Genomic DNA, 25,978 nt, shown 5'->3' on the forward strand with positions numbered 1-25,978 from the left:
CTGTACTTGGTCTCTGAAAGCAACTGGGACAAATTCAGGCTATTAATCATACAATCCTGTATAGAGTACTCTTAACTGTGAGTAAGACCTATTGGATAGAAACATATTGTAAAATTTCATGCTCTTCTCCATATTGTCCCAGAGGTAAAACACAGAGTTTTAGCTGTAGTACACAAAATAATTATGCTGAGCTTTGGGAATATAACACATAGGCTCCCCTGCCCCCCCCCCCCCGGGCACCTTTAGTGAACAGAAGATGGCTTTATGCCAGCTCAAACAAAAAAAGGTAGTATTTTACTCAGAATACAAAAATGCTGTGTGAGATGTTTCATTTAACAAACTTCACAGCAATCTCTTGCTGCAATCTTATGTTTCAAACTCAGAGGTAAAGTCTACTGAATTAAATAGGTCTTACTCCCAAGTAATTGAATATAGGACTTGGACACTACTTACTTTTAATACTATTAACACTTTAACATTTACTTTGTTGCATTATTTGTAACAAGTGCATTTAAGCGTTCTCATCATACACTGTCATAGTCGAGCCATCAACTGGTCAGATCATTTAAGTAAGGAAAATATATTACTAAACCAGTAATCTAAAACACCCCACTCTGTTGTTTTCTCTATGCTTGTGCTTGCTTCTTTGCTACAGGTTGAATCTCCCTTATCTGGAATTCCAAACTCCAAAATCCAAAAACATAGGTGACTGAGACAGTGGCACCTTTGGTTTGTAATGCTTCATTGTACAAAAACTTTGTTTCATGCACAAAATTATTTTAAAATATTGTGGGTAAAATTACTATCAGGCTATATGTATTAGGCATATACAAAACATAAATGAATGTCATGTTTAAACCTGGGTCCCATCTCCAAGATATATCATTTTGTACATGCAAATATTCCAAAATCCAATAAAACTCTGAAATCCAAAACACTTCTGGTTCTAAGCATTTCAGATAAGGGAGACTCAACCTGTACAATGTTACTACTGTACTGCCTCTGTATGTGGGGTGATGTGCAGTACAATCATATGGATATTTGTTCCATGAGGTTTCTGGGAAATAAGACAGTTTAACTCACCTATTTTTGCAAGGGAGGCCAAGAGAATCCACAGTGTGACTTCGTAGGGTATTTGCACATATTCATAATCCACTGTAAAAATATGCAACCTCTCATCTCTCCCCGATTCAGTAACATCAAATGGGTCAGATTCCCCTGAACGGGTAGCATTCCTGTGTGGCAGATTCACATACGTGGTAGCAAAATAACCCTCCAAGACTGACAGAAAGAGTAATAGGCAAGAAAAGAGTCTTATATACATGCGGCTCTGATTGTCCATGCTGCAGAAGAAAACGTCTCTGTGTTCTTTGAAGGAGGTGTTCTTCTTAAAAACTCCCTTTTGTATTTTCTTGTTCCTAAATTCACATTTTTGTCCTAAACGAAAATAGATTGCCACAGGAACATACCTAGTTTGTGTCCAGTTGGCTTCTTAGTCCCAAAGTGCTATTCTTCATTAACAAACAATTTGAAACTACAAACAGGGGTCTTCAGATTCTGTAACCCACTGTTGCCCTGGCATGGCTTCCAATGGTAACCGCTCACAAAATACAATTTTGTGCCCAATATGATTATTTCTAGACCCAGAAGCCAGGAAATAATACTATGGACTATTCATAGTCCAAAGACAGAGGCTGCTCTGCAGGTTTCACTCCTATAGTTCCTCACCCCGGGTTACTTTCAGCTCAGTCACTTCTGACTTTGTAAAAGACTGATAGTTCTCAGATTTAAATATGTAAAATATGTTAGGGACATCTAGTGGATACTAGCAAGAGCTGCAGTAACTCTTTACTAGAAAACAGCAGGATATGCTTTGGAGCATCAAATAGTCAACCTCTGTGTGACTGCTCTTATGAGCTCAAAAATCAGTCAGACTAGGAAGTACTTTAATCCCCATGTACTATGATTGGGGCAAGCTGGGGGCGGGTATTGGCTTTATTTATTTATTTTTACCATAAAGAAAATTTATTATGGGATATAATACACTCCCTCACCCTGGCATTACTTTTCTGCAGTCGTGAGATTGCATGCTCCTATGAGGCAAAAGGCCATACTGATGGTAGCAGTGCTACCATCAGGGGTATCCTAGGCTAGATCAGCTTTTGTTGAGGAGGCAAACATCTACTGGGCAGCAGGAGTTGCACTGGCAGGGGATCTCTCAGAGCCAGAGCAGTGACACCATAGATGACACTTGTTAGTGCTGCACAGGAGGAGGCATGGTAAACCCCTTTTGAATGTCATTTATCACAAAAACGTATGATGAGAAAATCCCAAATGAAATGAGATAGTGCCAGAATTCAAGATTCTCAGGCTGGATGGCACTCAACAAGCTTTTGGGCTGCAGCAGTAGAGGAGAAGTGTGAGTGGCTCCAGCTGTTGACATGCTCAGAGGTGAAAGGAAAGTCTGAAGGTGCACAACATGAAATATTTATACTTTCCCCCACATAAGGCCAACATACTGACAAACAGAGCATGTGTCACTGCATTATGCACCCCATTATATGCCAAGTGGGTGAAATTTGGGAAATTGTTTCCAGCCATACTAATGGCAATGTTATAGAATGACTACACTGCAGGTCAAGTTCTCTGTGGATTCTGGAACAAAAAATGGGTTTAGGGGACCAAACATGTTCTATCTTAGGGCATCAGGGTAGAGGACCTAACTAACTACCACATATTTTTGGGGGTAGGAGGACTTTCACACTGGTGTCCAAGATAGTCCTCTTCCAGATTCCCCACCCCTACAATGCTTATTGCCAGAAAGATATCCATTGCTTTCCAAAGATCACTTTTTGGCACCAAAAATTGCAGACACTGAGGAGCTTCATACAGATATTTTTGAAACAATGGGGGTGGGGGAGAAAAGTATGCAGAAATACCAAAATGTAACGTAGAGGGAGAAAGGACTCAGCTTCCTGTTATATTTTATTTTGAGACCTCCTGCCTAGCTGATACATAACAAGTTCACTTTTTTTCCCCTTTGCCTCTAAGATGTACACCCAAATGTATTGGTATGTTATATCTGGACAGGTCATATGCCAATATTTTCTATCTCTGTTTTGGTCCTTTGTTTTTGAATTCTTATGACTTCTGACCAGAGCTTCAAATAGTTCCTTTTTTCAATAGCATCTTTAGGAATCCCCTGGCCAGAATGACTAGAGAGTAGCCATGCTAGCTGGGGGATCCTGGAAGTCTGGGTTTTTGTTTTTTAAGAAAACAAACAAACAAACAAACAAACAAAAACAGTTTTTCTAACTTCAGCTGTTGACCAGTTGGTTTTTACATGTTGAGAATGCTATTCAATCATTCTCGTCTTCCCCATGATGATCAATGTAATGAATAACAATGTCAGGTGCTGTGGCACATGAAAGTATTGAATCGGCCAACAATTAAACAATTTCCAGAATAACCCTTTGTACCAAACACAACATGAAAGGAACAATGCAATTAAAAACATATAAAAGTGATGCATTAAAACAGAATTAAATTGTTACACTATCAAAATAGATTGCTTGTGAAAAGAATAAAAATACAGTTAAAAAAATAAAAGTGTTTAAAACAAATAAAACAATACAACACCCTAAACAGGTCCTTTAAAAACATTGTGTTTTAAAAAGCTTGAGAAGGTTTTAACATGCCATGACAAAGCACAGTCATGGAGGGCCCCCATACATGCCCCTTTCACACCATGACTCCCCCCTCCCATTGGACTGTCTGGTTTGTGTGTATTGTAAGTTGTTGCACTTTCATTTCTTTGTTTTGCCACAGTCCCACACTCATGTTGGGGCATATATATGCAAGCATGGAGATGCACATTTTCCACCTTGATTCAGAGTATCTTGGCTTCTTTTTGCTCTGGTTTTTAGCCCCAGAGTATGGCTTCAGTCTGGTTTCCAGCTGCTTTTGAGGCATGTGTCATCTAAATGTCCCACCTTCAAAGTGGCTGGAAACCACTTAATTTTGCCTGTGTGTTGTGGCCCTATGTCTTCAGTGTGGGACCTAGACTTTAGGTTACAGATCTTTCTCCATCTTTCTTCTTCCAGTGCATTTTCTCTTCTTCCAGTAGGAATGAGGTGGTGGAGAATAAAGATTGCTTGGCTTTAGTTCCTATGGTATGTTTCACTGGCATGTGATACCACAGCTTTTTCCAGAACTGATTATTAGCAGTGTGAGAGGTAGATGTTTCCCAAACAACCCTTGGTAAAATCTTGAGAACTTTCTTCACTTTCTGTGGCAGTGACTGTGGCTCCTGGAAAGGCTCCAACTGAATCAGGATGAGTTTGATGGTTTTATCCTCCAGCACAGTGTTGACTGCTGCTTCAAGTTCAAAGAGGGATTCTCTATTTTTGAAATAGCTTGGGGTCAAGACCATTATGGCCCGTCTGCTCCTTTTGAGTGCATTTACAATGTCATCAGTGTATGCTGGGAAAAGAAATAATTACTATTAATGTATTTAAATTATTGTAAGAATTTCTAAACCATGCTTTAATCCAATGTGGTGTATTTAAATTCTGTATATCAATACAAGATTAAGACAACCAAAATAGCATAATAAAATCTGAAAGGCAATAAAAGCCAACCAAAAGCTATTCTGTTATAAAATATATATATAGTTCCCTCCCTTTAGGTATTTTGATATCCTGGCTCTTGATCATGGATATTATTAAGATCTTCAGAAATGAGCTTTGATGGAGGAAGGCCATTGGAAACTCTCAGAAACTGGAGAAATTCCTTTTCTGGAACACATCTCCCAGAATCAACCAGCACAGTCATTGGACATGCATGCTGGGAGAATCTAGGAGTCATAGGAAATTATCAGACAGGGGATGGAGCAAAGCCTGTTCTTATCCTATCTGTGACAGCGATTGAATGAAAGACTTTCACTCTTGAAGCACCGATTCTGTCATAAACCTGTCAGTGAAGTGGAACTGCATTAATGAGTTCTTCCGTTAATGCAAAATGAATGGCACGTACTAGACAATTCCACCTCACTGAAGGGACAATGACTGGATCAGTGTGGCTTTATATGTAAGTCTTTCACACGATTGCTGTCATTTGTACTTCCTGGATGGGCCAATGTCATCTGAAAGTCCTTCCCACGACTGCACGGGAAGGACGGGACAAGGAAGTCCCAGCTCCCATCCAAAGGGAGAGGGATTTCCCCCCAAGCTTTGGAGACCCCTGGCATGTGTCACTACCACCCCCTTGCTTCTTTGTTTGTGTGGAATCTGCAAGTGGTTGTGCACTGTGGGTTAGTCATAGAGGTTTATCGCACACTGTTTAAAGCAACTTACCCCATTCACATTTAACTTTGAAGCCAGATCTTATTGCACACGCCAGGGTCCAGGTGGGTGCAACCTACAGACTCGTGGTTTTTAAAAGATGCTGCATAAACATGGCTGGGACCTAGGCTACAGTTGGGTTGCAATCACACGGCCCCAAGTGCATGCAACAAGATCCAGCTTCAAAATTAAATGTGAATGGGGTAAGTCACTTTAAACAGCATGCAATAAACTCTTAAGAGGAGAAACAGTTCTGTCTGTGTAGCTATGTGACACCAGCTGCTTTTGTTCCTCCCATATCTTGAAATCTAGGGGTGATGCTGGTAATAAACTAATACCACATTTACAAACTCGCATTTGTAACTTTTCCAGCACTATGCTAGCACACAGGGAATTAGCAATGGAAAAAATGTGTCCTTTTCCAATATACTGGGCATGATTAAATGCCTATATTATTTGTGATGGTGTGATCCATGTTAGGTCATTTCCCAATAGATGAAACTTTGGTTTGAGTCTAGACATATAGCCAGTTTGCCATGCATCAAGAGCGGCATGAAAACTGGTAAAACCAGTTTTCTGATTATTCCAAAAAAGGGAGTTGGCATTATCTCTGCAGTCAAAACAATGACTTCCTCTCAACATACACTAACTCACAGAAATGATGTACTTTCTGTAACGTTGTCTGTGCATACAGTTGTGAAATGTGATGTTTATGCATAGGCCGCTCAGGATGTATGTGCTTCATTTGCAAGGTTTGTGAAATTTGTTGTTGTTACTGATTGTTCACAACTGATGAATATTGTATTGTTATATTTATTTATTTATTTAATTCATTTATATTTTGCCTCTCCCCCCCCCACACACACACACCCAAATATTGTGATTTCAGGCATCTCACAGTTTATTAAAATTAATGCAGATTAAAACATACAAACATGCTCTGTGTGTGTGTGTGTGAGACAGAGAGAGAAAGAGAAGCGAGATTTAAAAGGCCATTCAATAATCTATAGAATTAAAAACATTTACAATTCATTAAAAGACAGAATTGATATACTTGTGCATCTGTTTTAATTATTTTTATGTATCTTTATGGCAATACAGTATGTTTGCTTGTCTTAAAATCTTTGGAGTCAATTAGACGCCATATACCATCTGTATACATCTTCATAGTGTTTACATTATAGTCCATGTTAGCCTGTAATGACTTTATATCTGACTGTTTTGTTTTACATAAATAGGGAAGGTCTCAGACAAAATGTGATTTCCTTTATTTACACACACTGTCATTTTTAATAATTTCTGGTGGGTATTCTACTGGCTGTTTATTTGACCCCACTACTGGACTGAATTTTTTGCCATATAGATTTGCTATTGTCATTTTTTTTTACAAGAAATATTATTATGCAATAATCTAAGATATTACCTCCTCCTGGAAGGATGTTCCGTTCCTTGAGACACAGTTTATAGCCATATCCATTTTCTAAAACCTGAGGAAGAAACTCCAAGGCAAATTCTTCCTCATTACACAGAGCTTTATCTATCCCAGAGGGATCTGCTTTTGCATAGGACACAAAGGCATCATATTCCTTGCAATCTAAAAGGGGAGGAAATTTTCTTATAAGCAGTACAATGGAGAAGCAAACATTCTTTAAATAAAAAGGAACCAAAAGAGGGGGGGGGAGAGGTATGTCTTAAGGCACCTGTAACAAAAATTGGTATTTCTAACTGCCAAGGCTCTTCTACCTTTGCAGCTTTATCAGGCAGTAATTGAACAATTAAAACTTTCTATCAGACTAGCTCCCTACTGTGAAAAGCTGCTTTTGAATTTCTGGCGGGCAACCCTTTTCACTTAGGGAAGATAGGCAAAGAAAGTTTCCTAGCATTGTTCTCTTAGTAAAATAACTTCCATCTTTAGCAGCTATGACTAAGTCAAAAAATAAATAGAAGATTAGGTTATAGTTTTAATCAAAGCTGTAGTTCAAACATGCTTACTCACTGTTTATTCATTTTTGAATAAATATGTATAGAACTGGAGTGCTAATGCACAAAAACAGAATTAATGTGCAGAAACAGAATTAAACAGAGATATTTAATATAAAAGACTTAACTTGAAGCTTTGTAATTTATGCTAGAGTTTGCATCTTATGTATAGTAAATGTATTTCCTAATTTAATGCCTCCATTGCCTACAAGATTCAGATGGAATTAGTGTTGGGTGAAAGAATCATAGAATTGGAAGAGACTACAAGGGATATCCAGTCCAACCCCATTCTGCCATGCAGGAACTCACAATCAAAGCACCCCTGGCAGATGGCCATCCAGCCTCTGTTTTTAAACCTCCAAAGAAGGAGACTCCACCACTCTCTGAGGGAGTGTGTTCAGCTGTTGAACAGCTCTTATCATCAGGAAGTTCTTCCTAATGTTTAGGTGGAATCTTTTTTTCCTGTAAGGATATCCTTTGATTTTTACTGCCCCAGCCACAAGGTGCAAAAGTTGGAGTGTATTTGCAATTATAGTTAGGGTTGCCATAAGTCAGGACCTCCAAACTGGGACAAATGTAGGACAAATGTAGGACAAAATTTTCAAATGGAGGACACATTTGGCAAAAATGGAGGACACTCAAAAATTGATGTTTTTTTTTAAAAAATTCATATAAATGCATGTTTCTTAGGCATGATAAAAATGGAGGACATTTGGCATTATTCCTAGACAGATGGCAGAAATGTGCTTCCCTTTCTGGCCAAAAACCAGAAGAGGAGCAAGAGTGGAAGAAGCAGAGGAGGAGGAAGCGGAGAAGAAGAAAAGGAGGAAGAAGAGGAAGTAGAGGAAGAAAAAGGGGAGGAAGAGGGGAAGGATGAGGTGGAGAAGAAGAGGTGGAGAAGAAGAGGAGGAGGAAGAAGAGGAAAAAGAGGATGAAGAAGAGGAAAAAGGAGGAAGAAGAGGAGGAGGAGAGGAGACAGAAGAAGAGGAGGAGGAGAAAGAAGAAGAAAGGCTCTTTCCCCTGCCTTCAAGCTTCCCTGGCCGGCGGAGGAAGCTTCAAGGCAGGGAGGAAAGGGTCTCCCCAAGGCGAGACCCTTCGTCCCTGCCTTGAAGCCTCCGTGGCCAGTGGGGAAAGCGGCAAGGGAGGGGAAAAGGGCCTTGCCGAGGTGAGACCCTTTCCCCTGGCCCTCCCAGCCCGCCTCCCTGGCTGGCGGAGGAGGCCAAACAGGGAACGAGCCTTGCTGAGGCCAGGCTCTTTTCCCTGCCTGGCGTCGGTGGGGGGGGGGGTCCCAGGGGTGGGGCCAAACCAGGGCGGGACCGTGTGGCCACGCCCCAAACTGGGAAAGTCCCGCCCCCAGGCGGGATATGGCAACCCTAGTTATAGTCTCAGTGAAAATAATCCCAAAAGAAACTTACTGAACAGCTCTACATATTGTCTGTGTCTACCTACTCCCATTCTATCCTCATAATAACTCAGCAGCGCAGATTAAGAACTTTATCGCACAGTGCTCCAGGCAGGGATGAGAACGGGACAAAAGGAGTCTGGAAGGGAACAGAATGAGTGGGGGATGCATTTTACTGCACACAAGGAAGTCCCTCACTCATTCCATTCCCAATCCATCCCTAGAGGAGGAGATTTTTTGAGAACTGTTTTGAACAGTTCTCAAAAATCGCACCCTCTGGAACAGATGGGGAATGGAACAGAACGCGCGAGGGACTTTGTGTGCAGTAAAATGTGTCCCCGACTCATTCCACACTCGTTCCTGGCCCCTTCTGTTCCATTCTCATCCCTGCCTGGAGCCCATGGTGCAATAAAGTTCTAAGTTGAAGAATTGCAACTGATACATAGTGCAGTGCATGGAAGTAATGAATTACAAGTAATGCAGTTATCTGTAACTATGGTGTAATGAATCACGTTGACAGGATTTTTTTTTCAATCTAAATGAAAATATCTTATTAGTTTGAGGGGTTTTTACCCCCTCAAGAAAAGTAAGTATTGAGCAGTGCAACAAATATCTAAGTTACTCATTTTTACCGTCACAATGAACAACTGCATGGGGTTACTACTAAAACTGCTTCAACAGTGGAAGATGCTCCCTCAGAAGGTAGTGGAGTCTCCTTTTTTGGAGGTTTTTAAACAGAAGCTGGATGGTCATCTGTTGGAAGTGCTTTGGTATTCCTACATGGCGGGGGTTGGACTGGATGGGCCTTGAGGTCTCTTCCAATTCTGTCATTCTATGAAATGTTGTAAAATAGAACAAAACTAACTACTTCTGATAAGTAATGTTCTGAGGTTTGTCAATGTAACCCAATGAGCTTAAGCAATTAATGCAGGCTTGAGTCTAGGGATGTATCCACACTGCAGAAATAAAGCAGTCTGACACCACTTTAACTGTAAGGTAGAAATTCTGTAGGATAGAGTTATGGTAGTTAAAGTGGTGTCAAACTGTTTTAATTCTGCACTGTGGATATAGCCTCAGTCTCCTAGACCCAAATCCAGCACTCTATCTACTAAAACCACACAACACCCAAAAGGCAGATGTCTGCATCACTCCTTGCCACCAAGGAGACACATGGTTATCACAATTTTTCAGAAATCTTATTGGTTTCTAAAATGTTCTCCAAAATTAATTATTCTTTATTTTAACAGCAGAGGCTGCTACAAGACAAGAGATGTAACCCAAGTCAGCAGAAGGTAAATTGCTGCTTTATTACATCTTTCTTATTTTAAGGACCATTTTCACACCGACATAAATCATTTCCTGAAGTAGATGATTATTATGATAGACATGTACATATTTTTGTGTGCACTGTCTACCAATGTTGTGAAACAGCAGTCAGCCAGAAGTCCCAGCATGTGTGCACAGAATAATTTGCAGATATGTAATATCATCATAAGTTGTAAGACCTATGATGAGAAACCATGCGATTTTAAATGTAGAAGTGTGTACTATCTGAGGTAAGGATGTGACAAGTCTCTCAGCCTGATGGTCCAATTCAAATTCAAAGAGGTTTTTGGGCAAGGCACAGGGATGTAACTACAGGGCTAGAGGCAGAATAAGGGCAATATCCCAAATTCTGCTCGCTCAAATGAACTGTTCCTTATGTCACCAAATTTCTAGCCTTGCAGTAATGTAAAACTCCAGTTGAATATTTACAAATAGAGTATAGGCACCCAAAGAAAAGGGGCAGTTACCAAAGGAATGTGAACACAGCAAATATAAGAGCTCTAGCTGTGAACATTTTACACTGTCTCAGTCTCTGTAATATTTAAGAACTGAAGGGAAATGTCATCCCTCCATTTTGTTAGGGGAGAATGCCCTCATTTTGCCCCGCATGTAGCTACACCCTTGCTAGGGCATGCGATCCAGAGCTGGGCAGATCCCCAAACCAAATTTATCAGCATTGGAGGACGCAAAGCTCTTACTGCCAGTAACTAAGCCTCGCATTTCAGGGACATCTCAACCTTTCAGAATGACTAAAAGCTGGGAAAGCACCAAATGATGTTCTCATGAGGAAGGAGCTGTGGTCATGTGAGGAAACCCAGAGTGCCACATTGTGATTTGAGGAGGGCTGGATTTGGCCCAAGGCCTGATGCTTCTCACCTTTGATTGAAGGTATTAATAATGTATGTTCCAAACTTAACCAGCATGATAGAAGTGCAATCCTATGCACGTCTTGCTCTGAAGAATGTTCAGTGGCACCTACTCCTCAGTGGGCAATAGGATTGCAGGATTAAGGGTTTCAAATCCTTTTTGACATCTTTCCATTTACACACACATATATGAACAAATTAGCTTTCTACCATTTTAGAGAGCATTTAAACAGCAACTGCAATGCACATAAAAGCTCAAAAATATTTGCAGTCTTGACATGGGTTCAAATTCCTGCTTTGGGTGGAATTTTCTCAGTCTAGCATTCATGCTTTAGGCAGAAAAGTAGAATAAACATATTTAAAATATGTTCTTCAGTGTCAGGTTTCTTCAGTTGCTTCTGACCTAGTTTCATTTCCTGGGTTTATTTTTCTTCTTCTGCCTTCTCCTTGAGATTTGCTATCTCTTCTTTGAGCTTTTACTATTCAGGGCTATGTTGATCTTGCTAAACAGCCCTTACTATGTGCAAAATATAGCACTGAAGAATATGTTCAGTAGCCCAAGAATTTGTTTTCAAAGGGCCATCAGCTTCGGCTGATTCACCAGCTGCGCCCATACCTGGCCCAGAGGGACCTTGAAACTGTGGTACATGCTCTGGTAACCTCGAGACTGGATTTCTGCAACGCACTCTACATGGGGCAACCCTTATACCAAACCCGGAAGCTACAAATGGTCCAAAATATGGCAGCCAGGCTGGTCACTGGCACTTCCAGGGCCAGCCACATTACACCGGTGCTTAAAAATCTGCACTGGCTGCCCATTCGCTTCCGGGCGCAATATAAGGTGTTGGTAATGACCTATAAAGCCCTAAATGGCTTGGGCCCAGGATACCTGAAGGACCGCCTCTCCCCATATATTCCGCCCCGCACCCTCAGAACATCTGGGCAGCAACTACTTAGGGTTCCCGGGGCTAGGCTTGTTTCCACGAGTAGGAAGACTTTTTCCACCGCCGCCCCGGCCCTTTGGAACACGCTGCCCACAGAGCTCCGCTCGGCCACCTCCCTGGCCCAATTCAAAAAGGATCTGAAGACCTTCCTTTTTGGCAATGCATTCCCCGATTAAGTTGTCCTACGGACCTCCTTCCGCCGCACTGACAAGAGGATCCGCTAACCTGGGGCTTTTTTGTTTTTATTGTACTGTTTTTAATTGTTGTATGTATGATGTTTTTAAATGATGTAAACCGCCCTGATCTGAGGAAGGGCGGTATATAAATAAAATTTTTATTTATTATTTTATTAAAATACCCTAAAGGCATCAGATTCTGTCTGATCTTGAGAAGCTAAGTAGATTCAGCCCCAGTTAGTACTTGGATAGGAGACAGCCAATGAATACCAGGTGCTATAGGCTCTATTTCAGGGGAAATGGCAAACCCACCTCTGAGTATTCCTTGTCTAAGGAAACCCTATGAAATTCATAAATTTGGAAGACCAAAGATTTTTAGTCTCTTACCTAAAATAATATATGGGAACACAAATATATGGCTAAATATGTTTGTTGTTAATACTCTGGAGTAGGCCCCGAGGCATGACAACCTTGTGGATGGGACATCTCCAGGCCCCCCATCCTCTATTTCTCTGCTTAGGTTCAGTAAATTCAGGCCTGTGATTTCTCTGATTGAGAATGTCCATCTAGTATGACAGCCTCAATTTTATCATCTTGGCTTCCAGGAAAATGTTCAGGCTTAATCTGTTCACATACCCCTTTGTTTGTCTTTTTGGCTGCCTACAATATAGTCAGCATTCTTCTCCAGTACCACATCTCAAATGAGTTGATTTTCTTTCTTTTAGCTTTCTTCACTGTCTCCCATGGGGAATATAATGGCTTGGACAATTCTAACTTTAGTGCTCAGATGCATATGTTTACATTTTAGGATCTTGTCTAGTTCCTTCATGGCTGCTGTTCCCATTCCTGGCTCAGTTCTCTCTCCGTTCTGATCAGTGTTTGATTTAAGGTATGAGAACTCTTTAACAAGTTCAATTTCCTCATTATCTAGGTTGAATTTATGTAGATACTCAGTGGTCATTATTTTTGTTTTCTTTATGTTCAGCAGCAATCCTGCCTTTTCGCTTTCTTCTTTTATATTCCCTAGTAATTGTTCCAAGTCTGTGATGTTTTCTACTAGTACTGTGTCATTGTCCACATATCTTAGATTGTTGTGTTCCTTCCTCCTATCTTTGCTCTTCCTTCTTTTGAGTCTAAACCTGCTCTTCATATGATATTTTCTGCATACATAGATTGGTTGAATGCCACCTTGCCTGTCCCCCTGCCAATTGGAAATCATTCTATTTCTCGATAATATGTTTTGCTTGCATGGGAAATTAATACTATGGTCCTATAGTTGCTACAGACTTCTGTGTCTCCTTTTTTGTGAATAGGGATGTATATTGATTGTTTCCAATCTGTTGGCCACTGTTTTGTTGGCATACTTTAGTTATCATCAGAGTTGATTCTGTCTGTGGCAGTGTAGCAATTATATTGGAATATCAAATGTACATTGCAGTTATATTGTTGGCATTATAACTGGAATGATTAACTGGTTGCTAGAGCCAGTATGGTGTAGTGGTTTGAGTGTTGGACAATGTCTCTAGAGACCAGGGTTCAAATCGCCACTCAGCCATGAAAACCTACAGAGTAAACTTGGCCAAGTTATACCCTCTCAGCCTCAAAGAAAGGCAAAGGCAAACCCCTCTGAACAACTCTTTCCAAGAAAACCCCATGATAAGTTCTCATTTATTGACGTTGTTGACTGCCTTAAAGCTGACTTCAATTCATGATGACTTTATGAGCGAGAACCTCCAAGATCCTCTGTCCTCAGCTGTCCTGCTTAGGTCCTGCAGGCTCAGGGCTGTGATCACCTTGATTGAGTCTATCCACCTAGTGTGCAATCTTCTTCTCTGTCTACTACCCTCCACCTTTATTAGCATTATTGTCTGTTCTAGTCAGTCCTTGGGTCACCGTAATTCAGAAACGACCTGACAGCACAGAACAACAAACAACAAATTTAGTTGATCCCATTGGTTTTCATATGTATATTTTAGTATAAAACTAAACTTTCTGGTATTGTACAGATGGGCCACTGTATAAATAAATTAAAGGCAGTTGCTTTAACCACAAATGTGAATATAATCCCTTACATTGTTGTTGTAGTGTGCCTTCAAGTCAATTCCAATTTATGGCACCCTAAGATATACCTATCATGGAGTTTTCTTGGCAGGTTTTTTTTTAAGAAAGGGGTTGCCATTGCCATCCTTTGAGGCTGAGAGTGTGTGACTTGCCCAAGGTCACCCAGTGGGTTTGTATGGCCAAGCCAGTATTTGAACCCTGGTCTCTAGAACCATAGTCCAATGCTCAAACCACTACATCATTCTGGCTCTCTAACATTATATACATTGCATTGGTGACTATGGGAAATCTGCATTCTTTGTTAGAACTGTTTTACATTAACACTGAATAGTGAGTTTGTAGTGGCTGGGCAGAGATGTCATTCTTTGCTCATTTGGTTATCAAAGGAAACAAAGAGCAGTCTTAGCAATTTGTTCTCCATTGCAAGAAAAGTTACAATCCAACACTGGAGGAGCTGCATGATTCCTACACCTGCTGTAATGGATTAGTCAGTGTGATGTAGTGACTAGAATACACTAATAGGTCCCAGAGGACCCAGGTTCAAATACCTATTTCATGATTATTATTATTGGGTGATCCTGATCATTCAACAGAAAAAGGGGAATAGGAAATCCTAGCAGCACCTTTAAAACTAACTGATCAATTTTAGCATAAGGGTTTGTGGATACTGATCCGCTTCTTCATATACCTTGATAAACATCAAAGCCACAGGTTTTAAACATAGTTATATAGTAATGGGAGGAAGACATAGGAGTTTATCACACATGAGAAATTTCTCTTAATTTCGAATGAAAAGAAAGTGGGGCCAGAACGCATTCACATAAAGTCCCCAGTTTAGCGAAATTACATGAATGCTCATTGCATTCAAACTGGTTCCCCATTGCCCAAAAATAGTATGCCATTGCCCGAATTTGCTTGTGGCAGTCTATCACGCAATAACGTGAAACCCCATGATTGCGCGCAGACTGACTTCCCATTGCCCGAATTTGTGTGTGGCGGTCTATCACGCAATAACGTTAAACTCCATGATTGCGTTCAGATTGGCATTGGATTAGCCTTCCAATTTCCCTTGTCTGATAAACTCCTCTGAGTAAAGAATAATACAAACTGTGGCCCTGGCCACAAATCTTCAAGAAGCTACGTGCTCTCATCCACCTCACAGGGTTGTTGAAAGGATAAAATGCAGGACAGCATTGATCTCCTTGGGGGAAGAGTAGGATGTAAGTGTATGTGTCTATGTGTCCATTTGTCCCTCCCTCCCTTAAATAATAAATAATAAAATAAATAATAAAAAATCCTCAACCAAAATGGTAGCATGGGAAGAGACTGCACAATGTAACAGTTATAACTGAAAAGCTCTCACCTCCCACAGTTTCATCTTTAGCCAGGTAATACCGATAAAAAAGCACTAGATCGATCCAGCGCCAATAAACCAGTGTACTTCCCAAAATGATCCCAAGCAGTGTTGTGATTGTACAGCACAAAATAAGTAGGAAATAGATACCTAAAAAGAACAAAGGGGAGGAAAGGTACAGCTATTGAGCTAAATGTAACACTGATGACAAGCTAAAAGATAGAATTAAACTGCTCTTAAAATATTTGGGCAGTGTTTTGATCACTGGTGATGTGGACACAGAGGCTGAAAAGACAAATGGATGTTTTAAAGAGCAATATAGACTGTCTGAATTTGAACACATGCAGGGCCAAGTCATGAGGCATTTATTGTGTAGAGAATATATGTGTGAACCAATCTGGGCAAGTCTGTTTTCATCCATATACAGCCAGAGCTCCAAAATTTCACTTTTTAATCTAAAACTCCGAAAATCCCCTAAGGAGCATTGGCAGTGGCTTTTTTAGCTGGAGGATTGAGGGAAGTATAGTCCAAAAAAGTTACTTCTCTGACTTCTGATCATCTTGTAATTTAGATCACCTCAAATGCTGCAAGAAGCAGAGCTGCTCTAATAAAATGGGGAAATCAGACTTATTTCATTTAATTGCTTCAAAAAGTAAACAAAGAGTATAAGAACATTATTTGTTTTTTCCCCTGCATAACACAAAAATAGCAGGTGTGTTCTTTTCTACTGATACAATTGGTGATATCAAGAGAGCAAAACCTGAAATGACTTCAGGACTTAGAAAAGGTAACTTATTGTTATTATTATTATTATTTAAAGAACATCTCTGATTATGAAAATACTGAAGGGCAGTTTTAATGAGGGCTAAAACAAGCCCCCATGAGTCATGTGCAAGAAGATAGACAGAATATAAATTACATACATACATACATAGAAACATACAAAAGATGCTTTGCCATTTTTACCTCTTTCTGTTTTCCTCTTAAGCTTGAACATCCCTGTGGAGTTCCCAACTGAATTTTGAGCCAAGCAGATGAAGTGGTTCCTTAAGTCTTCTTCCATTATTACCTTTAGGGTGAAAACATCACTAAAGGTTTGGCCTTCTAGTCCCTTTGGATGAACACTAAATAGAATAATACTTCCATCACTCATCAATTAGCATTCATTTTCACGCTTTTACAGCAATCCTGGATGCCCAATGACAAATAGGTTTTCATGGTTGCCCTAATTTCTACAGTGACAGCAACTCAAACTGCAGAATATTTGGGCAGCCATATATCTGTCATCTGCATGAGTACACAGGTTCACACAACATAACAGTGGAGTTGGCTGCTTATGCTAAAATATTCTTGCTTTAACTTTTTTTCTTATTTTGGTAAATTATCAATTTGAAACCGTATTAATACTAAGACAACAGAAATTTGTTTCACTGTCACTAATCTTGTTGTAGTTAGGTATTTACAAAAGTAAATACCAAGTAATCATTACAATCTATGTAAACATGTTGAACTATTTAACCAATATGGTAATGGCCAAGTTGGATGCCTCTTCTATCTTTTTATTTTTAAAAGCCAGCTTGCCCTGTAGTTCTTTTAGATCAGGGGTGGCCAAAGTGAAACAACCTCCATGTTGCTGTACTGCATTCCCATCAGGTTCATTCAGGACAGCCAATGATGGCGAATGCTGGGAATTGCAGGCCAGTAATCCCTAGAGCAGTGATGGCGAACCTATGGCACGTGTGCCAGAGGTGGCACTCAGAGCCCTCTCTGTGGGCACACATGCTATTGCCCTAGCACAGAGTTTGCCAGAGTTTCTTACTAGAAAGCCAGAGGGACGTGGCACTTTGCAATAAATAAGTGGGGTCCGGGTTGCAGTTTGGGCACTCCGTCTGTAAAAGGTTCTCCATCACTGCCCTAGAGGGCCATACTCTCCCCAACCTTGCTTTACATATGTAAATAAAATCATGCCCCATGAGCTGGACATGCTATACAGAAACTGTTACTGCTCATTGTTGTGTACCTTCAAATTGTTTCCAACTTAGAGCAAACCTAAGGCAACCCTACTACTCTTCTTGATTTGTTCAGAGAAGTTTTGTCATTGCCTTCCTCTGAGGCCAAGAGAATGTGATTTTCCCAGGGTCACTCATGTGGTTTCTATGGCCCAGCTTGGATTCAAACCCTGGTCTCCCAGAGTCTTGTTCAAACACTCAAACCACTGCATTGCACTGACTCCCATTATGTCTCATGGTGTGTTCATTCTACATGCACCTATCTTACCACTCTCTCTGGTCTAACAGGCCAAGCTCAGGCAATGATTGCTCTTCATAGGAGGGGGACTGCATGACCCAGGGACACTTTTTGGCCATTAAACCCCCCACCACCACCACCCATTAAAAAGGTTTTTTTTACTCCCCTAAAAAAATATAAGAAAATCATACTCCCAGAACCCATCACATTGCATTCAGCTGTCTTAAAAATTGCTGCTGGTTTCCAGCCAAAATTGGACCTGATTGTACTTGTACAGTTGTGTACTTATTCCTCTGTGCAACAAAACAAAACAAATTTAAAAAAACAGAAAAATGTCTAAGACTGGGGAGAGATGTCTCTGGAAAGCATGGGTGGATACAAAAACAAAAAAAAACTGCCTCTGTTCTAAGGATGAAGAAATGAAAAAGACTCTTTCCCATTCTAGCTACATTTTCATTTTCATGGTGTTGCGTAAAGAATCTGGCTGATGTATTATATAAGATACTTAATAGGAACACTGCTCTGAACCTACAATTTTCTCTCTTTAAAAAAAAACCTTGCATTTAATTTGGATGTAATTTACCTTTTTTGATGGACTAGTTCTTTATTTTCATTGGTTTCTATGTACCACTGCACTGAAGATGAAGCATTCATTTCAAAACCAAACTTGGCTTTGCATTCAAGCTCTAAATATTGTCCTGAGCAAAAGAAAGGGGAAAACAAAACAAGATACATAAGATTCAGCATTTCGAATATGGAACTGTTCCAGAATAAAAAGCTTGCATTATTTTTAAAAAGCAGTACAGACAGGCAGCTAGAAGCCACACCTGTAAGTCCCACGTCTGCGCTGCAGCATCCGCATGTTGCAGCACCAACACACCATCAAAAAGAAGCTCCCTAGAGCAGCTTCTTTTTGCGGTGTTGCAAACTGGAAGGGGCGCCACCATGACGCCACTTGTTGCCAGTGATGTCTGGATGCTGTGCCATACTTGCATCATCATGGCAGCCCCCATGTGGATAGGAGGCCACCATGATGGCAGTGTCTATATGGACTAGGGTTCTGAAGCATGCGGTTGAGGTGCACTGCCAAACCCTAGAATCAGCACCGCCACGCTACTTCCCGCCAGTTTGTTACATGGACTTCTGAGCATGTAAACCAAAATCTTTGAAAAACATTGTCCTGTTGATTGGCATTAATGTTTTATGTGTAATAACATTTGCTTTTCAAGGAAATCCACTTACCAAGTTCTATTTCAAGGATTGTCACACCGCTGGGATACAAAACTGTAGGAGGGCTGATGGTATCCTTTGCTACAATATGAAAAGTGTGGTGTCACAAGTGTGTAGTCTATCAGGCACTTCTTAACTAACACAAACTATATTACCGTAATGACAAAAAGTGTTGAATCGACATATGAAGATGGATGTATATAGCCCCTCTTTATGAAATTGTTGTTGTTGTTGTTGTGTGCTTTCATTTCCAGCTTATGGAGACCCTAAAGTGAACTTATCATGGGATTTTCTTGGCAAGATTTATTCAAGGAGCGTTGACTTTGCTTCCCTCTGAGACTGAGTGTGACTTGTTTAAAGTCATTCAGTAGGTTTCCATGGTTGAGCCTGGTCTCCAAAGTTATAGTACAACATTCAAACCACTTCACCATGCTGATTCTCTCTCTCTTTGATATCAGAAACCCTAAGACATCAGGGGATACTAGTTGTGTGGAAACTCTCACATAGGGAAAACTTTCCTGTGTAGATTTGAACTTGCTCCTTATGAAGAGAGAAACAGAACTGGCAATGGAGTTGGGGCAAGCACATTTTTCATGTGTCAATGAAACACACTTTGTAAATAAGTGTGTAAAGTCTGAGTAAATTATTTAATGGAATCTTAAGTAATTAGAGTGTTATGGAAAGATGGATGAAAATAGCCCACTGAAACATTATTTGAATACATTTGATAATAATGGTAGTGAGAGTCTAATACGATTCATTATGGAGGAGGGAAGGGTCTTTCATAAGGTGTTGTCTTGCCTGTATTTTTTATTTGTCTTATTAATGGTCATGTTTCTGACAGCTTTTACTGTATTTCTATTGATACTTTAATTGAATTTTTATCTTTTGTATGATGTGTACTTTTATTTATATCTGTTTTAACTTTGGTAAGCTGCCTTGAATCTTGGACTGAAAGGGGCAGGAGATGATGACGACGATTGCTTTGTGCCTTCAAGTAGTTTCCAACTTATAGTGCCCCTAAGGCAAACCTATCATTGGGTTTTCTTGCTATGTTTCTTCAGAGGGGGTTTACCATTGCCATCCTCTGAGACTCAGAGAGTGTGACCTGCCCAGTGTCACCCAATGGGTTTTCTTGGCCGAGCTGGGATTTGAATCCTGGTCTCCACAGTCATAGTCCAACACTCAAACCACTAAACCATGCTGATTTGATGATGATGATACAGGATGGCAAAACTGTAACCTGCAGGACCTGCTTTTGTGGACTCCCAAAGCCCCTCCAACATGTGTGTGTGTGAATGTGTGAGTGTGAGAATGAAATCCCAGATACCTTCTTTTCCCTCCATCTTCCCTTCAAACACATGCAGCATCACTTCTAGTCAAAATTTTGGAAGAGAAAGAGAGGGGAAGGTATTTTAGCACACTCCCGAGATGTGGCCCATGGGGATGGTCAAGGAAAGGAACATTGGTCCCCGCCCTAGTCTAGTACATTGGTGCCAGGATATAATGCATTATCACACAGAAAGCACAGCAACTTACCTATGATAATTACGTCAACTATGGTTCTCATTTTCCACTGAGCACTGTGGTCAATCAATGTATAATCACACACATAAGTCCCATTATCTTTGTCATAAACATAACGCAATACCAGTTTGTCTTCCTTAAACTCTAGGCCAGGCCTTGTGATCTTTTGAAGTGTTATTCTTCTTCCATTCTAAAGGGAAGAGAAAAGACAAATACAATATTAGATTTCACAATAGGCGCTTTCCCAAATTTGTCGGCATACTTTTGTCTCTTTCTTTCTCACCTCCCCCAAAACAATATGGTTCAGAAAGAGACAGAAGTGTTCCATAATGTAGAGGCACATCTATGTTGGAGCCAGGGGGCAATTTTAGTTCCTCTCTCCTGTTCCTGCCACTGGCTGCACTTTTCACTTTCATGCTTCACCAAAACTCAGTAGTAGATGCCAAATGGAACCCTTGCCTGTTTTAACCAACACCACATACATATTTAGGGTGCATGTACACTGTAAAAATAATAGTATGTCACCACTTAAAGTGCTGCATATGGAATCATGGGATCTATAGCTAAAGTCTTTAGTCTTCTCCGCCAAAGAGTCCCGGTGCTTCACAAAACTACACATCCCAAGATTCTGTAGGATGGAGCCGTAGCTGTTGAACTGGTGTCAAACTGCATTATTTCTACAGTGTAGATGCACTCTTAGTAAAACAAGGCACTTGTATTTTTAATGGTATTGCACCTCCTTAAGCCCCTTTGAGTGAGTTCTGACATTCATGCTTCCATGAAGACTCTTTTGCAATGTTGACCCAATTAATCATAATTATCATTAGAGCCTGAAAAGGTTACTGTTTGAACTAAAGCTCCAGTATCGCCCAACCAAAATGGCCCCTTCTGGAACTGAAGTCCAAAATAGTAACCTTTCCGGTATATTTGATTGATTTAGCTCTTTAAGGTCACAGGTTAAATTTAAGGAAATGGTAGTTGAGGTATAAATTTAGAGTACAAACATAAAGTTACAGTTAGAATAACAGAGAAATAAAAAGTAAATAAACGGACTTAAGTGGAGATACAGATCGGTGTTATGATGGAAAGTATAGGAGTGAAATACAATGGCAAAGAGGTTTAATGGGAGAATATAGGGAGGGTGCAGAAGAATTTTTAGAACAGAAGAAGTCGGAAATGAGGAAGTTGGAATGAAAAAAGGTTTTTGTTTTGTTTTTTCCTTTTCTTTATTCTTTTTTTATTTCTGTTTTTTTAAATAAATTTGTATAATGTCTTTGTGAGGATAAGAAATTTAAATTTCCTTTTTCTTCTTCTGAAGGTTGAGTACTGGGAAGAGATGTAGAAGAGGGAAGTATGTAGCTGAGGGTAAGAGCATATAGTTGAGCGTAAGAGTAAGTTGAATGGTTGTAATGAAATATAGGATGATAGAGAAGAAAGGTAGAGCAGGAGAGGCAAATGAAAGAAGGTTAGGAAAGGTAACGAGAGAAGGGTAAGAAGGAAAAGGAAAGAGAAAGAAAATAAGTGAGAGAATGAGAAAGGGAAGTAACATGGACAAATTTAAGAAAAGGAGGAGAAGAAGAATGAAAAGTGAAGAAGATCAAGAAGAAGAAAGGAATTCAGATAAAGCAGTATTGTGAAATATGAATTTTGGAATGTTTAGTTTATATGTTTGTACATATATATATATATATATATATATATATAATTTCAAATCTCCACTCATGATTATATAATTCACCAGCAAAATAAGAATCCTGAGCCAATCTGGTCCAGTGTCCTATTTCCCAGCTAGGCAAACAGGTGATCCTAGGAAGCTCTCAAAGCAGGACCTATAGGGCAATAGTTCTCTCACAGTGTTGTTTTCCAGCAACTGGTATCCAGAGGTATGCAGCCTCTTCTCCACAATATTCTATACACAGACATCACAACTAGCTAATCTTGAGTTAGTGAATGAGTGAAAAATAACTTTATAGAGAGATGTTATTTTCAACCCATTGCACTACAAGAAAGCAAGTCACTCTTCCCCCCCCCCCCCCTCCACAGAAAGCACACAAGCACAAATGCAGTTATGACTGGAAAACAAAGGAATAAACCACCTTTATGTTTACCTGATCCAAATATAATGACACTTACCTTGTACCATTTAACTGAGGAATGCTGAAAGTGAGGGTAACAATCTTTTCCTGGGCAAGAAATAGATGTTCCTTGGGAAATAAACAGGTACTTGTCATTCACGCTGTTACCTGAGCAATTTGCTATCTTTTTTGTTTCAACAACTATAAAGATATTGACACATGTTGATATTTCTTTCCTGTGGGACCCAAAAAGACACTTCAGGTAAAAACATCTAGAGAAGGCTCAATTCTGTGAAGGCAGGAAGAAAAGCTAAGACAACACAAAAAGTAGAACTGGTTGTTTAAAAGCCTTCCATTCAGCACTAAATGCACTTGAATCCTCACCAATGCACTTAAGTCCCTCTCATTTCAGAGATGTGTTTAATAATAACATAGTGATGAAACCATAACATACCACACAACTGTTTATTTTTTTAAAAAAATAATCTTTATGATGGATGATAAAAATACATTTTAAACAAATTAACCAGAGAATATATCAGATAAAAATAAAGAAGCAAATTAGACTGTAATCCAGTTTCCTAACTTATATCTGTTCGGTACATCAGAGAATGAGATAACAATGCTCAGAGAACCTCTGCATAGGATTTTCAAAATATTAGCCAAAAGTGGTGAAGGTTCGAAGGATTCTGTCAGGACAACAAACCTGTTGATGCAGAGATATGTTCCAGAATGTTGAACTTTCAGTGGATTAAACCAAAGAGCATTCCCCCAAAGAGTAGGGTTGCTGGTAGCATTCCTATGAAGCTTTTCGACTTCTCCATCCCTTGATTTCCAGAACCACTGCACCTGGATTTCATAGAGTTGAGAATAATTGAAGATCATGGTGGGGTCTTCAAGTGGTAAGTCACAGGATACAACAAATTTCTGGTCACTAATGGCCCGGTAGCTCACATCAGTGGACTTTTGGAGACATCCTGGAAAGATGTGAAAGTGCCATGCAATTTGAGAAGGAAAACAGCCATTATTAGTAAGCATGATCAATGGTACTATGATCATTCTTCCACAACTGAGCTTATAGGTAGGCCTTGTAAAAGGCTCTGGCTTTTGCATCTCAGCTGCAAAAAATGACTGACCATATGGCAAGCGAGTCTTATCATTCCTTATTTTTCATAACCACCGTTTGTTCTACAGGGACATAGGAACAGAAGATGCAGCCTTATACTGAATCAGAATGCCACTGAGAGGGAAGCAATTACATAAACCACCACAAGTGCACAGCTGCAAATTGATTAACAAACTGTATATAAGTACAAGAATAGGAGAAGAAACAAGTATTACACATTGGTGAACACAAAAAATAGTAATATGCTAACCAGCAACAACAACAGATTGTACACAAAACGAAATCCACAATGTATTGGATTCAGAGATGATGAATAACAGATAGCTGAATACAAGAAATTGCAATTGATTATCTCAGAAACTGCAATAAAGAAGAAAACAAATACACTGGAGAGTCAAAAGTATTCATATAACTCACATGTTGTACATAAATTAGAAATAGTTTATAACATTTCATCCAAATCCAATTGCTAAAAGATGAACCCATTTTGAGTAAGACCAGACCAATGCTCCATCTTCCTCTGTATTGAGACCAGTGGTAAAGAACATTGGTACTCCAGATGTACTCCAACACTTACAATCCCTTGCAATAGGCCATGGAACTGAACAGAACTGTATGCAAAAACATCTGAATGACCCAAAGTTCTCCACAATTACCCTAGGCTATATGGCAGCAGTTCTCCAGACATACAAACAGAGGTCTTTCTCAGACCTACCTGGAGATGCCAGGGATTGAAGTTGGGGATTTTTACATAAAAAGTATATTCTCTCCTGCTGAGCTACAGGACTTCCCCAATCAAGTAATGATAAATGTGGAGAAAACATGATGAAGTATGTAAGAAATGAGAGAAAACATATTTTCTATTTAACATGGAATTGGGAGCAGTGGTTTAGAAAAAGGAATTTTGTATTTTCTTGATAAGACAGACAGTCTGTGTGCTTGTCACCGCAAAGTCCTAGAGCAATCCTAATTAGTCTTTGAGAAGTTACATGTTTGAAGAACTCCTCAAGCACAAATCATGTTTTTATTCAAGGTCTGCCACTATAAAAAAGCCAGTTTTCTAACTTTTAAGCAAGACACTTTTTAAAACGCCTTGCTCTGTGAGAAAACTAAGGCTAAGAGGACTGTCTTCAATGAGCATTTGAATGACACAAAAAAGAAGCAGAACATGATGTCTTACCTGTTATGTTAAAATCTCTGGACTCTGTTCTTTTTGTTAACAATAGGGCAATCCAGCAAAATATTAGCATTGCGTTCTAACATAACATTTTTCAGTGGTGAATCTCCATTTGGTAATGAGCATTCATGGCAGACGTAGCTTTTACTGGATCATTTTATGTACCTGTTCAACAAAATAAAAATGTAAAAATGGTAAACTGTCTTTGGGAGCAGCTTATCTCATGCAACTTTGAAGTTAGGGCTGGGAATCATGTTGCTAGGTGAAAAGTGTGCCCATCCAAGAGTTCATTCCCATGTGGGGGCTCCCCATCTGGGGATTTCTGGACCTTGGCCTCATATCTCCCTAATGATCCTCTGAACATGGCCACCTGCCCTTTTTGCAGGACTTTTTAAAAAACAAAAATAGACAAGTGAGTGGCTGCACCCACCCTCAAATAATCCACCAATTCCAGTTCTTCAAAATAGCCGTGGTGAGCCTCCTCATTTGCTGCTGCTCCTCAATAAAGTGTGGAGGGCATTTGAGACTAGAATAAGCAATCTCTGGCATTTTTACATTTTCTCTGGATCTCTGTGGCTGAGGGGAAATTGATCAGTGGTGATTTCAAGGAGGACATTCATGACTATGAAGAAGTCCCCAAGGAATCTTAAGGTTCTCTAGAACAGAGTTTGTAAAACTCTATTTAGAACAAATGATATGAATCAGTGGTAGGTAATGTCAGGTGCTGGATGCCTGAAATCTAACTCTGTTTGGTGTCCCCTGATGGTTTGTCAATTTTCCACTTTATGTACATGCCAGTCCTCAGTTCTAATCGACTGAAATGCCTCTCTTTAGGTTTAGCATTATATGCCAATTTTGTTGTTCTGTGTCTTCAAGTCCTTTCCAAGTTATGGTGACCCTAAGGCAGGGGTAGGCAACCTTTTTAAGCCGGGGGCTGGGTTGCTGTCCCTCAGACAACTGGGGCGCCAAAGCCAAAAAATAAATAATTAAATATTTTTTTAAAAAATTATATAAATAAATAAACTGGGATAAATGTAGGACAAAATTTTCAATAGGAGGACACTTTTTTTAAAAATGGAAGACACGCGAAAAAATTTGCTATTTTTTTTTAAATGTTAATATAAATGCATGTTTCTGAGGCTTCT

General features: G+C 39.8%; 2 protein-coding genes across 2 annotated transcripts in view; both read right to left on the reverse strand.

Moving 5' to 3' along the window:
- LOC149319267 (sodium/hydrogen exchanger 4-like) overlaps window positions 1–1,255 on the reverse strand; it is a 40,786-nt gene extending 39,531 nt beyond the window's left edge. The window contains exon 1 of the mRNA XM_089511398.1: window positions 1,084–1,255. The gene's annotated coding sequence lies outside the window, so the exon portion shown is untranslated. The remainder of the gene's footprint in view (window positions 1–1,083) is intronic.
- A 2,422-nt stretch (window positions 1,256–3,677) lies between these two features.
- Window positions 3,678–24,906, reverse strand: IL18RAP (interleukin 18 receptor accessory protein). Its single transcript, XM_089508010.1, has 10 exons — window positions 24,837–24,906; window positions 23,237–23,507; window positions 22,589–22,766; window positions 20,468–20,645; window positions 18,941–19,009; window positions 18,282–18,396; window positions 16,418–16,575; window positions 15,461–15,601; window positions 6,766–6,936; window positions 3,678–4,482 (listed from the first exon to the last, which is right to left on the reverse strand). Exons 1-10 carry the CDS (start codon window positions 24,904–24,906, stop codon window positions 4,067–4,069), a joined length of 1,767 nt encoding a protein of 588 aa, XP_089364136.1. The 3' UTR covers window positions 3,678–4,066.
- Window positions 24,907–25,978: the final 1,072 nt, after the last annotated feature.

Source organism: Sceloporus occidentalis, unplaced genomic scaffold (genome assembly GCF_023333645.1).
Source record: "Sceloporus occidentalis isolate IW3139 unplaced genomic scaffold, rSceOcc1.0.p SCAF_2, whole genome shotgun sequence".
Taxonomy (NCBI): Eukaryota; Metazoa; Chordata; class Lepidosauria; order Squamata; family Phrynosomatidae; genus Sceloporus; species Sceloporus occidentalis.